Here is a 14,790-nt window from a genome sequence, read left to right as displayed (position 1 = left end):
TTTATTTTCTCACAAATAATTTTATTGTGCACCTTTATTCAGGTCAATTCTCATCCTTTTCCAGATGTACTTATTTAATTAAATATTGATGTATCTCATTACTTATTCATGAATTTCAGTGGTCATTCTATGTTTTATTTATTGTTAATTGACAGGCTTGCCAATGTAATTTGGTCACATTTGGTCTTCCACAGAGGCCTTTATTGTGATGCAGAGAGTTTCTAAAAATCTGTTGCACTAATGAAAAGGTGGATAAATTAAATGGGGCGGGTTTAACCCCAACTAAATTCCTCACCGTGTTTAAATTTGCGCTGTGGGCTTTGACTGAGAGCATCAGAATCGATGAAGCGAAGTAATTTTAGCCTGGAGTGCGAAAAGGAAAATAAAAAATTTAAAAAAATCTTGCTTTTTTACTGCGATGGAATTGCCCTTTAACACCTTCACCAATAGGATTCGCCCAAGCAGCTGCGTGTTAGTATGCAGAACGGCCGCCGACCAATCGGCTCTCTGCTTTCTCTGCCTGGCTGCGCTCGTGCTGACTGGCTTTTTTTTCCCTCCTTCAACGGTAGACTCAGCTCGACTTGGTGCAAAGTTACGTCGGGAAGCAGCAGCGAAACGTTGTGTAATAATGTGTTCTTAAAAATACTACATGGCGTAGACAACATCGCCTTTACCTCCGCCGACAGATGCTCCACATGAGAGAAAACACCGATGTGTCTGCGGGGATAGAAGAGCTGCTGGTTTCAGCTTCTTGGATCAAGGTTCATGTGTGTGTGTGTTTTTTTTTCTTCGCTGGTGAGTGAACACCATTTTTAACGGTTTTGATATATTTACGACGCGTGTTAGCTTTCGACAGGCAGCTGTATGAGGCTATTTATACAACGTAAAGATGGTTAAATACCGCAGTGACAGGATTTTTTGGCGTTTATGGTGAGCTGTAGCTGTCCGCTGGTGTGTCACGGTGTGTTTGACTGATAGCAGGTCATTCACCTGGTGGCCGCCTGCCTCGGGTGCATATTTGCAGACAAGACGCATCATCCAGCCGGGCCAGATGTTCGCTGCTGGGCCTCCTGTTCGCCGCCGTGGAGTAATCCTATTTCTACACATACACTGCGGCGATAGCTTTGATTTGACTTCCACTCATGTGCACCTGGCTCATCATTCCTCATGATGAAGCAGCTGCTGATGAGTATGTGCCTTAAGGACATTCATACCACTTCTTTGGTGGAGCTGTCACTGAAACAAGAATAGCTCATACAGTACAGTACATGAAAAAAGAGTCATGAATGCAAAATAAAAAAAAATCAATCAATGAAACGCTTCCAGTCATGGACATGCTCCTGACAGTGATGCATTAGGAGTAATGGGAAGATGCAGAAGTTGCTCTCCCTCTCAAACTTTCCCTTCAGCAGGAAGTCGCTGTCATTGCCTCCTCCTGTGAGGAACAACAATCTGCTGGTTAAAGATGTCCGCAATATGCACCAGGGTCACCGCAAAATCTGTACAACTTAGCAAAAAAAAGAGGCAACAGTCCTTGATGATGAAGCAGCTGCAGTTGAACTTGAAGTACCTTTAGGATATTCATTTCCCTTCACATATTTGCCACTGAGGGGAAACTGTCATGGTAGCACAGAATAAAGAAAGGAAGAATAGCTCATACAAAAGTACACGTACACACAAAACTATTTCAGAGTCAGCGGGGAGTATTCAAGGAAACAGCTCAAAGAAAGGACAGCTCTTGTAACATTTTAAGACAAATTCAGAGTAAATGTAGGTCCCTGTCAAACCTCCCCACTAGCAGGAAGTCAGTGTTCTCTCCTGTGAACTTAAAAGAGGTGATACTGGCTTTGGGTTTCCTGACAAGCCTCAGCTCAAATCTGTCAGTTTGCTCCCTGCCTGCCAGCCACCTCAACTGTTGTCTACAGAACAACTGTGATCACAGGTCACTGTTTTCTGCTTATTATAGACTTGTTTGTTGGCTTGGCCCTGATCATCAAAGGCAGGGGCCTTTTCAAGGTCAATCCCCAGATTTATCAGAGTAAGCACCCACTGCGAGTCTTTGCATAAACCACTTTATGGGAAAAAAAACCTCTTGCAGTGGCTAGGCGTGCAGACTGTTTTGGTTTTATTTGCCTGTGTTTCCAGACAGCTGTCTCTGAGATTTCTGCCTCAGCTTCAATATACTGGGGGTGGACAGAATTTTGTTTGTGGTGCTCATGGTATTACATTAACAACAAACATTCAACAGCAACATCTTTAACTAGAAAAGGTGTTACTGTCTCCCCCCAAAAATAGTCCCTTTGAAATGTTCAGTAGCTTCTACAGGATTATCCAGAGTATGATGTTGCTGTAGAGTTTAGAAATATGGGTTTTTTAATGCTTTGAGCACCACAAATTAACAATTCGGTTAATCATTACTTAAGTCTGGTGGAGGCAAAAACATCAGACAGATATCTCAAAACCTATCTTGGCAAATAAATCCACTATCTGCATGCTCAGCTGACACCAAAGATAAGCAAGCTGAAATAACTGGTTGACAGAAAAGTAATCAGGATCCGCACCGATAATTGATTTTTCATTTTATCCAATGTTTCCAGCTTCTAAATTTCAGAGGTTTGCTGCTTGCCTTTGTCTTATGTGAAGTAAACTGAATATGTTTGGGTTTTAGAAAGCCGCTCAGACAAAACAAGCAATTTGAGGACATCACCTTTTGGCTTTCAGAAGTTGAAATATGTATTTTACACAATTTCCCACATTTTATAGAGCAAATGATAAATCAAGAAACTAATCAACTCATTAATCGATACAGAAAATAATTGCTAGTTGCAGCCATTAAGTGAGAAAATACTCTTTTTCATAAATTGGGTGAACCGGCCCTTTTAAAGAGGAACCAGAGAGAAAAAACAGAAAGGCTCGTCTTAAACCACTGGCCTAATTCTTGCCAAACTCCAAGTGGCTTAATCTCCGTATGGAAATGCATTAGAGTTACATGTAAAGCTTCTGGACTTAACAGGGCTTAAGGCAGCACCTCCATATCCCAGCCAGGCCTTGATGTCCTCATTTCCAGCTGTTTTTCCTTTTTGCTTTTATCGTCAGTCTGAATCTTACAGACAAGCTACTCCAGCCCTGGGAGAGCAGCATTCCCCACGTGGCATCCAGATGTCAGGCTCCCTGCACATTCAGGCTGAACACACAGATATCAAAATACCTCTGAGAAAGGGACACATAGTCCACATTTGCGTAGAGCATCAAACTGTTAGTCAAGCTGCTGTTGTAGTCATGATTTTGATGAGTTTCAGAGCTGTAATGTGACTTTAAAATATGAGACATTTTATTGGAATCTGCATTCAGCTCTTTTGCAAGTTTGGTTTTTTGTTTTGTTGTGTGCCAAGAAGAGGAATTAGAGGCTGATTCACATTGGTGAAACTGCTTGCGTGCACATTGCAGAAGAGAAATGGGGAAGTTGCAGGACGGCACACTTGGTCAATAGTAATCTGATGCTAAACAAATTGCTTTGCGTTTCGGTGTGACAGAAACTGCCAGTGAGAATAAAAACATGAAGAAGTTGTAATTAGTGGCTTCAGATACACTGCCTGAGATCGTGTCTGTGCTGTATCCTGCACTGAACTTTGATATGGCTTAACAGTCCGTGGCTCCCCAGGGGAAACATGCAAAATAACTGCTTTGAGAACGAAAACTGGATTCATTTCAGCTCCTCTGAAAGTCAGCACAAGTGTTCTTGGCAAACCATCACACCCTGCGTGCTGATAATAGCTCAGTCATGCAGGGCAGTGGCTTGGAGTTACTTGTGTACTGGAAATTTTTAAAATGATGATTTATGTTTTATTAATTATACTAGGAATGAATATCTCATACTGCAGTACAATTTACTGTATTTGGTTGTGAGAATATAAACTGATTCTGGTTCAGTTCTTGTTGAGGTGTGTGACGTGTTCCTCTCATGTTTTAGGTAGGAACGATGGATAAGAGACGTGGCTGGTTGTGGAGTGCGGCAGGCATGGATGCTGCTCTGCAACACCAGAGCTGAGGAGCTACAGAGGAGTCTACCCAGACTCGACCCTCCAGGCCTCCACCAGGCCTTCCTCAGCACCACCTCAGCTGTCTCTCTCACAGTCCTCCTCATCGTCCAGGCTGTCAGCTTGTCGCTAAGTCTTGAACCGACCTTAGGTGAAGAAGCAGATACATTCACATCTCCAGCAGCCAGCCTCTTCAGGCGCCCCTGAGTATTGTTTTATGAATCTGACTCCCAAACACACCTAGCAACCATGAGGAACACCAGATCAAGCCTTCTGCTGGGCTGCGTGCTCCTCTGCTCCGCCTCTCTGCTCTACCTGGGCATGAGCGGGATAGAGTGCCCTCCAAAAAGCCATCGGTACAGGTGGATGGAGCTCAACCTGGGCTCAGCCAATCAGAGCTTATCCCTGGCTGAACACTTCCCCGAAGACACGCCACTCATCTTCATCGGCGGCTTTCCCAGGAGTGGCACCACGCTGATGCGCGTCATGCTGGATGCCCACAATCACGTGCGGTGCGGGGAAGAGACCCGAGTGATTCCCCGCCTCTTGGCAATGCGGACCACCTGGAGCCGCTCAGTGAAGGAGAGGATACGATTGGACGAGGCCGGCGTCACTGACCAGGTGTTGGACTCGGCTGTGCGGGCTTTCCTGTTGGAGGTGAGCTGGTTGATGCAATGTCTCTGTTAAATTAGGCCGAAAACATGCCTGTGCATCTGTTCATTTAATTGGGTGTCTAAGGCATGGTTCAGCTTTTGGATGATGTGTCTGCATACACAGCGTAATTAAAAGTTACTGTAGGCTACTGCAGAATATGCCTTAAGGGGTGCAATTAATTATTTTCTTGATTAATTGTTGAATCATTTATACTGTAAAATGTGAAACTGTGAAAATATGCCTCTCACAATTCCTCAGACCAACAATCCATAACCCCAAAATATTAAATTTACTATCATGTATGACAAAAAAGCAGCAATTCCTCACATTTGAAAAAGCATGTTTGCTTAAAAAAAATGGAAAATAGGTAAGAAACAATATCAAACTAGCTGTGTCAGTATGTTTATTTAACATCTCTAACCAAAAGCTAATAAATTGCATGATGGAAGCATAACATAAACGGCAGAATGGATCTGTAATCAATGGAGTAGTTTGATGTTTTGCTTATTCGCCATCTTGCTGAAAGATCAATACTACTCTCATTACTGTCCATTAAATATGAAGCTACAGCCGATACACGCTTAGCTAAGCTTAGCATAAAGACTGGAAACGGAACGGAAAACACATTATATCTTGTTTGTTTAATTCGTTCAGAAGATCAAATGTCAAAACTAAAATTTGTGATTTTTATTGAGGGTTCTGAGCCAGATTATTCTTGGCTTGACGAAGGGCACATCGAGCATATTTCCCAATATGTGGAATTGCTGTTAAACAAGATAATTTTTGTAAATGTCTCGTGGGTAAAATATTAATGTGTGTATTTAATAGGATAACTGCACTTCTCTGTTACTGTAAATGTCATATATTTCTATTTGACATCTCAATATTGGTGCTAAAAATCTTGGTATTCTTAACAGTAAGAGGGAATGGTTTGCATGCAACAGCTCAGGCCTGTCTCGTTGTGGTCACTGTTTGTACATATGTGTTTCAGGTGATAGTCGGCCATGGGGAGCCTGCACCTCGCCTTTGCAACAAGGACCCTTTCGCCTTGAAGTCTCTCTCATATCTGTCACGCATCTTCCCTAAAGCCAAATTTGTGCTCATGCTACGAGACGGAAGGGCAACCGTCCACTCCATGATATCACGCAAGGTACGCTGGGTGTCTTTCTCTTATCTGGGCTGCTGGCGGACAAGATTTATTTATGTTTCCGAACTACATAACAAGTTTGTGCTGGGTGCTACAATGTGACCACATGAATTTTCCATTCTGTGATCACTCTCTGTCGTGACTGGTCTCCTGTGTTTATCTTACCTCTCTGCCTCCATTCAAAGGTGACCATCTCTGGCTTTGACCTGACAAGCTACAGGGACTGTCTGACCAAGTGGAGCAGCGCGGTGGAGACCATGTTCAGCCAGTGCCAGGCAGCCGGGGAGGCCAGATGTCTGCCCGTCCGCTATGAGCAGCTTGTCCTCCACACAGAGGAGGAAATGAGGAAGTTGCTTCACTTCCTAGAGCTGCAGTGGGACCCGTCAGTGCTGCACCACGAAGAGCTGATTGGAAAGGCTGGTGGCGTGTCTCTGTCCAAGTGAGTATTTGAAGTGTGTGTGCGTACACCAAGCTTAACCTGGAAAGGCAAGTTGCATTCAGGTTCTTCAGCTGTACGTTGAGATTTAATTCACTTGTATTGTGGTGGTGGCAGAAGTTTGACACGTGTATCTCGAAACCTCAGCACACCAAACTGAAACTCTCTACATACCCACAAGGGTTTCTAGCCTCATACAAGCTCTGAAATGGCCTTGAATACAAATGCACGTAATATGTTTACCCTTCAGTTCAGAGCTGCAGGCCTAAGTTCAAACCAGTCATGGACCTGATTCTCACAAGGACATCTGCTGAATATGCAGTTGGTTCACAGTTGACAATGTATCCCCTGTGTGTGCGATGCGTTCAGGCTACTGTCCCTGGTTTCAAACCTGATTTTTTAGAATGATCTTGAGTATATTGTTAATTTCTTTCAAATATCACACCCCAGCCTGATTATCAATGACCAAAGATAAAAAGTTTATTTGCAGAAATTCTCATACAGTCCCCTGTATGTGCAATGTTCAGACATGTTTATTAGGAGGCTCAGTCCACATAAATGCATGTAAATTATTGAAAATGACACAGATTTTCATCTGTCTGTTTTATTTTTGCCATAGCTATTCCTGCTTTGAATTCCCATATTGCTGGTTTCAAGGAGCCAGTATATTTCAGGATAACAGGTGTCATTTTTTTCCAGGCTGCTCAAAGGTGGCTGTGATTCTCACATCTCTGTCTGTCAGTCAGTGAAACACGATCATGAGCTGTCAGGCTTTCTTTACTCCTGTGCAGCTAATTAATGACTGTCAAATTGATCTAAAAGTCTTATATAACATAAAAGATAAAGTAAGTGCTCAAGTAATCTAGTTTTAATGGTTTACTTGATATTTATTTTCTTCAGGTTTTTATTTTCATGACATTATCTTCCATTATGTCACAGGATATGGATGAAAGAGAGATGGTAGTGGTAATTTAAGACTATTGATCGACCTAAAATAAACTATTTTTAGTCGCCCTGTCACAGGAGGGGTCAGAGAGCAGGGTCAGGACAATCACAAGACTATGTCACTCTGGGGTTTGTGTCATCAGACGGTGCAGTCTAGGTCGTCAGTCTTCCGAGAATGAAGCCGACCAGAACAAAAGTTGAGAGCGCACACACTGCAGGGTGCAGACTGGTGTGAAAATGAATAAAAACATGGTGTACTGGAGGAGAGATTAGGACAGGTTTTAAGTCTGATGAACCCTCAGACAACAGCCCTTAACGTTTATTTGATTAATGCCAACAGTAGCACATACTGAGAGGCATGATGAACACAGCATGTCCTGTGGCTGCGAGGTCTTCTCGTCTTGGGGAGACTGTGGATAAACTGGTGTGTCTGTCTGTTCTAAAGCTGCCACTGGCATCATTTCATCATCAGTTTATCTGATGGTGAAGTAACACTTTCCTCAGTAGATGTTTAATTTGTGTTGCGCCACTTATTTGTTGTGTTTTAAGTTGAGCATCTCTGCGCAGGGCAGGAGCTCAGGGGATTTGATGGGAATCTGGCTGCTTCATCTCGCAAAACCCAAACCTGGCATGTATTTGAAGGAATTAGGCCACGTTCTGAGGGAGTTAGCACCCTTAGTTTGATAAGTTATGCAACGGTTGGCACATTATTAGTCACTCGAATGTTTTATAACCTCTTCATAAAATTCAGTTATCACAAAATGTGGCATGTTGTGCTTCTGAATCATATGTGTTCAGGCCCACAGACACTTGAATTAAAAATGCCTTATTTTAAACAAATCAAAGAAAGTGAAAAACAATACACATTGTAACATGCATTTCCTTTTGTATATATGCATATACTGTATCAGAATTATTTGAAATTAATATGTTAAAAGGTCAAATTTTTAATTAAACAATTGCATTGTTGGCTGCACGGTGGCGCAACAGGTAGTGCACGTGCCTCACAGCAAGAAGGTTGCCGGTTCGATCCCCGGGTCAGGCGGGGCCTTTCTGTGTGAAGTTTGCATGTTCTTCCCGTGCATGCGTGGGTTCTCTCCGGGTACTCCGGCTTCCTCCCACAGACCAAAAACATGCTCATTAGGTTAATTGAATTAAAAATTGTCCATAGGTGTGAGTGTGAGTGTGAATGTTTGTTTGTCATTACATGTGGCCCTGCAATCGGCTGGCAACCAGTTCAGGGTGTACCCTGCCTCTCGCCCATTGTAGCTGGGATAGGCTCCAGCCCCCCGCAACCCCGAAAGGGATAGGCGGTATAGATAATGGATGGATGGAATTGCATTGTTTTTCATTTTTAATTGATTTTGATTAACATGTTTTTCATTTCTGTAACAGTAAACACTTTGGCCTATATAAAAATGAAGTACATATCAAAATGTGTATCATTTTTCACACCATTTCCTTTTTTTTTGTTCTAATTTAGGCATTTGAAACCTTCCACAAATTTGTCGCTCTTCAGTCACCAGTCAGCAGTATTGATCTGACCTTGTGTGTAACTGTGTGTGTGCAGGGTTGAGCGCTCCACGGACCAGGTGATGAAGCCGGTGAACACAGAGGCCCTCTCCAAGTGGGTCGGACACATTCCCTCTGACGTGATTAGCGACATGGCTGAAATCGCCCCCATGCTGGCTCGCCTGGGCTACGACCCCCACGCCAACCCGCCTGACTATACAAGACCAGAACCCATGATGTTTCCATTCAACTATTCACAGGTGAGCGTTAAAAAAAACAGATCTGAGGAACAACAGAATTTCACTGGAAAACACAGATTTTTTTCAGTTTATTGATTAGTTGTTTAGTCTGACCCATCATTAGTTCGAGTTGGCAGTCTAAACCCCAACATATGCAATTCACTGATATAAAAGAGTGAAATCCTCATATGTAATGAGCTGGAACCTGTGAGTGTTTTTTTCCTGAGAAATGGCTTAAAGAGATAGCCCAGATTTTTTTAAGTGGGGATGTATGAGGTATTTATCAATAGGCAGTGTGTTGCCTGCAGTAGATCGTGGTTGGCATGCCCCCAGTTTGAAGAACCAGCAGGGGGACTGGCACAGAAGCTAAGCAATGTACTACTGTGGACATGGGAAGCAGCAAAATGTATTTTAGTTAGCCGCCTAAAAAATAGCAGTTCACAGTAGATTTAGAATATTTTCACCACTTCACCTTAATGTCAGACAACCCTTTCTGATGGGAAGCTGAAGCTGTTATATCCATCTGTGCTGTCTTCAAAGCCACCAAACTCCTTTGGAAAAAATGTAGTTTTACCTGAATATGAAGGTTTATTTTGTATATATTTTTTACACGTACTAACTGAAATTACTGAGCCTAAACATACTTTAATGTCAATAATAACACTAATGAGATTGCTTAGAGTTAAGTCAGTCACTGGAGTTGCATCCTGGTAACTTGTTTCGCCTTGTGTACATTGACTTACTGTGGCAGCCATCATGGTGCATAGAAGGTTTGCAGTGAAAATGGCCTTGATGGATATGTGTCACTGAAAAGAAGACATTTACTGAGCTTTCTTCAACTTCCTCAAAGTTGTCTTTACTCCAAAAAACACAAGCAGCCAATCTGACTAATCACACTTCTTGAAGCCCATGTGGTCTCTCCTTCCATATAAATCCGGCTTTTATCAGTCACGTAAATCACAAAAACACTCCACACTCACTCCCACTGACATCAAGTCATGCAGATAACTCAATTCCCGGATTCACAATCGTAAATCCTTGTGATGATCATAAGTGTACATTGTGTGTTTTCTTTCCTCAGACCTTGAAAGCAACAGAGGCTCCACACCCCAGTTAAATGAAAGGAGAGAAATGCCGTGAACCCGGCTTCGCTGTTCCACGACATGGATGCACCTTAAACACGGACTTCCACTTCAGCAGTAATTACACCTCACCAGAGAGTCTTTCAAGTGTCCCATGTGTATTTTTGAATTGTCTGTAAGATATGTGCGGTGTTAACGTCTGTACGCGGGTGGAGTGTTTAAAATACGGACTTATCAAGGCGGTTTGGGGTCTCGGCTCTAAAACCGCGCGTGGACTACCTGCTCAAGGAAGTTTGCTGCTTCTCACGTTTCCTCCACGGTGAACCAACAGTATTACACTGCATTTTGATGCGTCCTCTCACCTCGTACCTGAAAGTATTTCAACATGTCTGTAAATTGTTACGATTCACCACAAATGTGAATGTGTCTTTTGACAAATCTTTCACTTACTGAGAGCTCAGTCAGTGTTCATGAAGCATAATGACTGTATATTTTTGAAGACGTATGTTTATTTTCTTAATAAATTATTTTGGTGTCGACCATTCATTCAGGAATCTAAAGTTGTTTACTCTGAATTGAGACTTTTTAATTGTTGTATATTGTTGAACATGAATAAAAAGATAAATGTCACCTTTATAATGTAGTTGATGTGTTTTGTTGACCAGTTATTCACTTTAACACTCTCTGCTTCATGCTGCTGTATGTGGAAGCACGTTTGACAGCAAGCTGGGCCACAGCGCCCTCTAGTGGTTCAAAGACACAACGCAAAATAACCTGGCTGCCCTTGAGAGACAAGACAAATATATTGAGTTTTGGGAGCAGTTTCACGCCATTCTTCATAGTTCAGTACAGAGGACATCACATGTAGTGAACCTTCTTGTTTTGAAATGAAACCCTGAGGTAACGTGGGCTGCTGACTGACTAAATAAAAAATAAAACTCCACTAGCAAAACAAGTACAATCGGAGAAAAGAAGATCCTGCAGAATAGAGTTTTATATAAAAATGTCAACTAAATTGGAAAAGGTGGAATAATTATCGTAGTCTTGGACCTCTATGTTGCATATTGAGCCACTAGCACCAGGGCAGGCTGCTGTACCTGCTGGTCTCTGCAGGTATGTTCCTCTGTGGGCGGGTTGGGGGTGTGAAGCCACACCCCTCTGCTGCTGGGCAGTGTGTGCTGGACTGGGGTGGGCGGAGCTTCTGAGCTGCACCTGACCATGTACAGGAAACACCTGGAGAACTGAGACAGCCACACATACAGAGGAGGAAATATGATTCAGAACCACAAACTTTCAGCTGGGGAAATGTTTCCCCCTCAGCTGCTTCACAAGATGTGGATGTATAATTACAGAGGATGTTAGAGGTGAAACATGCCGTTTCGGGGATAAAACATGAAAAGATCAACCTAGAAGCTGGATTATCAACCAGCCCAAGATATTAATTAGTTGGGTAATATTGCAGACTGGTTTCAGACCTCTGAATTGCTGCCCACGTCTTTACCAGTCATTTAGCATTCAAAGTTGCATTGTGGGTAATGTAGGCACCGGTTTTTGACAAGGAAGATTAAAACATGGAGAAAAAAAAAGAAATCTCTTCGTTCTGCTGCATTGATTGTAATCTTTTCTTTTTGCGAGTGTGACAATGTTATCTTTAATTAGGACTCTGTCTGAGTCTGTGTTTAATTATATTGCATTCAAAACATGTTCAAATTTAGACCCGGCTGTGTTGCAAAATTAAAAACAAACCGTGAACCTATCCTTTGATTGGAGGGGCCTAGTGAAGGTTTTCCTAGAGGCATACATGCTCCTCTAGTTTGGAGTTGAATCAAAGTAAATCTCCTTTCAAAGAAGGAAAATGGGCTGATAATCCTCTGATGACTGTGTGGAAGAGGCCTGAGTGCTTTCAGCGAACTGTGGGTACCTGGTTGTTGAGCAGCACATAAATAACAGGGTTGAGGACGGTGCTGGTCTTCGCCAGCAGGGAGGGGATTAAACTTGCAGCAGGAGGCACCACACCGGGCCGTCCATAGGAAGCGAGCATCGCCACGACGCCGTATGGCATCCAGCACAATAAGTAGCCCGTCACCATCGAGACCACCATCAGAAGGACACGGTTTTCCCTCCGCTCAGCTGAGGACCGGTTGATCCTGCTGACCTGCAGCCCCACAAACACACACAGCTTTCACAGACAGCCAGCTCACATATTAAACAGAGGTCAAAGGTCAAGTGTGCTGTGTCGCTCACCTGCCGCGCCACCGCTCGCAGAGCCAGCAGGATCCTTCCGTAGCAGACAATCATGAGCAGCAGCGGCAGGAGCAGGCAGAAGACGAACAAGCAGCTGACGTAGGAGCGGGCTGTGGTGGAGCGCTGCTGCCACTGGACGGAGCAGATGGTGCCGGGACCCTCCAGCCCGTAGCTGCTCCGTAACACACAACACATGCTGCGGTTTCATATTTTATTCGGTTCTAGCTCTGACACATGTTTAAGGACAGTACAGACCTGCTCCAGCCCAGCAGCGGCGGCAGAGTCCAGACCAGCGAGTAGAGCCAGGAGGCGGCAATGGCGAACCTGGCCCTGCGGTACTGAGAGGAGTCTGACTGGGTGGGGTGGAGCACCACAGAGTATCGCTCAACGGACAGAAGAGAGAGAGATACCAGTGACACAATACCTGAGAGAGAGAGAGAGACAGACAGACAGACAGACAGACAGACAGACAGACAGACAGACAGACAGACAGACAGAGACTGTCTTTATGACCAAAATCACAGGCCTTAATTAAGTATATTAATCTGGCAGCTGTAGTCCCAGTTTGCTTTTCTGACTAAGGTTTTACAACTAAAACACAAGATTCGCTCCAGCTTTATGAACACGTTGATGCATCAATAATTGCAATACAATAAAACAATGTGCATCTGAAATGGGAACTTTCTGCATGCAGAGTGTTTTTAGTTTTGGTACTTTAAGTCCATTTTGATTAGAACATTTCTGCTTTTGCTGAAGTACATTTTGAATGCAGGTTTCAGCCTTTTCTTTCAGCATGCTGAGAGATCTGAGTAGTCTCCTCCTCCCACCGCTTCCTCCTTATACTAACAAGTCCGCACAGATTTCTGAGCGTCCACAAAATGAGTTTTTACTGAAGTCAAAGAGCATGCAACCATCGATCACTTACCGAAAAGCGCGTTGGCGAACCCGTACCACCGGCACCCGTAGGACCCGGTAAGCCACCTGCCGCGCACGCTGGCCGCGAAGCTGAGGGGAGTCCCGAAGAGGCAGACCAGCATGTCGCTGGCGCTGATGTTGACCAGCAGCAGGTTCACGGGACTCTGCAGCTGAGGGAAGCGCGAGAACACCAAGAGCACGAGGAAGTTACCGAGAAAGCCCAGGACCAGGATGAGCCCGAGGACCACGGCCGCCGCGGTGTGACCCGCCCGGCTGAGCGTGCCGGCGGCGGGGTCCGCCACGGAGCTGTTCCCGGTGCTGAGGTTGTTGCTATGCTGCAGGAGGGTCACCATGGCAACCTGGGTATCAGAGCCAGACGGTGCATAAAACAGAGGAAAAAATGGGTTTTAGGATCTTTTTTCACTGTTAGAAAGTGTGTGAAGTGGAAATACATGAGCACAAGGTGTTTAAATACTCTGGAGGAGTGGCTGAAGGGGGGCTGGGAGAAACAACCTCTTTCTCCCACACACATATGCTCCCAGCCTCTAAACAAACCTACCCCCACTGTGGTCACACATCAAAAAGATCACTTCCATATCACTCTTAATTTCAAAGAGTTTTAACTGAATAACTGAAATAGAAATCTGAGAAGGAAGCACTTAAACACAACACTTAACACTAAAAGAATACCAATAGGAAGAACGGAAAGAAGGCTGTAATCAATTAATTATGGCTAACACAGTTTAAAGGCAGTCAGTTATTCTATTTACTCTAATGACATTTGTGAAAAAAGCTCTATTTAAATAGATTCAAACCCAGAATTTTAACAGCTGGATAATACTCAGGGGGGAAAAAAAGAAGAGAAGTCACACTAATAAGACACAAAACCACAATTAATCCATTTTCAGCAGAATGAAAAGAGAAAAAGGTCCAAACCTTCATTGAGACCAAGGACACGCTCATGTCTCATGTCTTTATTCTGTTCTGTTATTCGCCTTTATTCTAGACCAGATTGGGGACCTAAATAGCTGAGCCAGCATATCAATAATACAAGCTGTGGTTGATTCAGGGGACGAGCCAGGAACACATTAACTGATGAGATGCTGAAGGCTGAGGCTAATGAACATTCACAAGACACAATGCTGTTTGACAGACAATTACATGTAGAACAGACCAGCACAATGACTCCAGGCTGATGTGGTTGTTTGTTACCTTCTGATGTCCATCTTTGTTAACCTTAAGTGATGCAAATGGCTCCTCGCTTATTATTACTTGTTGCCTTGCACACAAACATGTCATGCAACTGTCATCTTATGCACACACAAACTTCCACTGAACATGGGGCCAGACATGGGCAGTGAAAGACTTCACGTTTGTCACCTCCTTCATGTCATATGTCAGCCTACTGAAAAGCAGGAGGCCTCCACTTTACAGGTATTGATGCAATCACGATATACACACACTAGAATCAAATTCTTATGACGTCCTTTGTTGGCAGAGGAAGAAAAAGATCTGAACATCATCACGTGCAGCTACCGTCTCCCAGTGTGGACGCCCACACATCCATTGTGCTGGAGTG

At 43.7% G+C, this 14,790-nt stretch overlaps 2 protein-coding genes across 3 annotated transcripts; one reads left to right on the top strand and one right to left on the bottom strand.

The window, feature by feature from the left end:
- Positions 1-562: 562 nt before the first annotated feature.
- Positions 563-10,694, top strand: LOC139344889 (protein-tyrosine sulfotransferase 1-like). 2 transcript variants are annotated; one of them, XM_070983314.1, is made up of 6 exons: positions 563-795; positions 3,971-4,694; positions 5,683-5,841; positions 6,024-6,277; positions 8,790-8,991; positions 10,052-10,694. In XM_070983314.1, the coding sequence occupies exons 2-6, from the start codon at positions 4,287-4,289 to the stop codon at positions 10,085-10,087; spliced, it is 1,059 nt and encodes a 352-aa protein (XP_070839415.1). In that variant the 5' UTR covers positions 563-795; positions 3,971-4,286; the 3' UTR covers positions 10,088-10,694. The 2 variants fall into 2 exon arrangements, with proteins under 2 accessions (XP_070839415.1, XP_070839416.1); XM_070983315.1 differs by lacking the exon at positions 563-795 and having other exon boundaries at positions 2,864-4,694.
- A 139-nt stretch (positions 10,695-10,833) lies between these two features.
- LOC139344888 (pinopsin-like) lies at positions 10,834-13,564 on the bottom strand. The gene is made up of 5 exons (XM_070983313.1): positions 13,222-13,564; positions 12,552-12,720; positions 12,297-12,468; positions 11,974-12,207; positions 10,834-11,293 (listed from the first exon to the last, which is right to left on the bottom strand). The coding sequence occupies exons 1-5, from the start codon at positions 13,562-13,564 to the stop codon at positions 11,105-11,107; spliced, it is 1,107 nt and encodes a 368-aa protein (XP_070839414.1). The 3' UTR covers positions 10,834-11,104.
- Between the last annotated feature and the right edge of the window lie 1,226 nt (positions 13,565-14,790).

The sequence above is a fragment of the Chaetodon trifascialis genome, chromosome 16 (genome assembly GCF_039877785.1).
Source record: "Chaetodon trifascialis isolate fChaTrf1 chromosome 16, fChaTrf1.hap1, whole genome shotgun sequence".
Classification (NCBI taxonomy): Eukaryota; Metazoa; Chordata; class Actinopteri; order Chaetodontiformes; family Chaetodontidae; genus Chaetodon; species Chaetodon trifascialis.
Note: the sequence above shows the minus strand (reverse complement) of the source record. Positions and strands in the feature narration are given on the sequence as shown.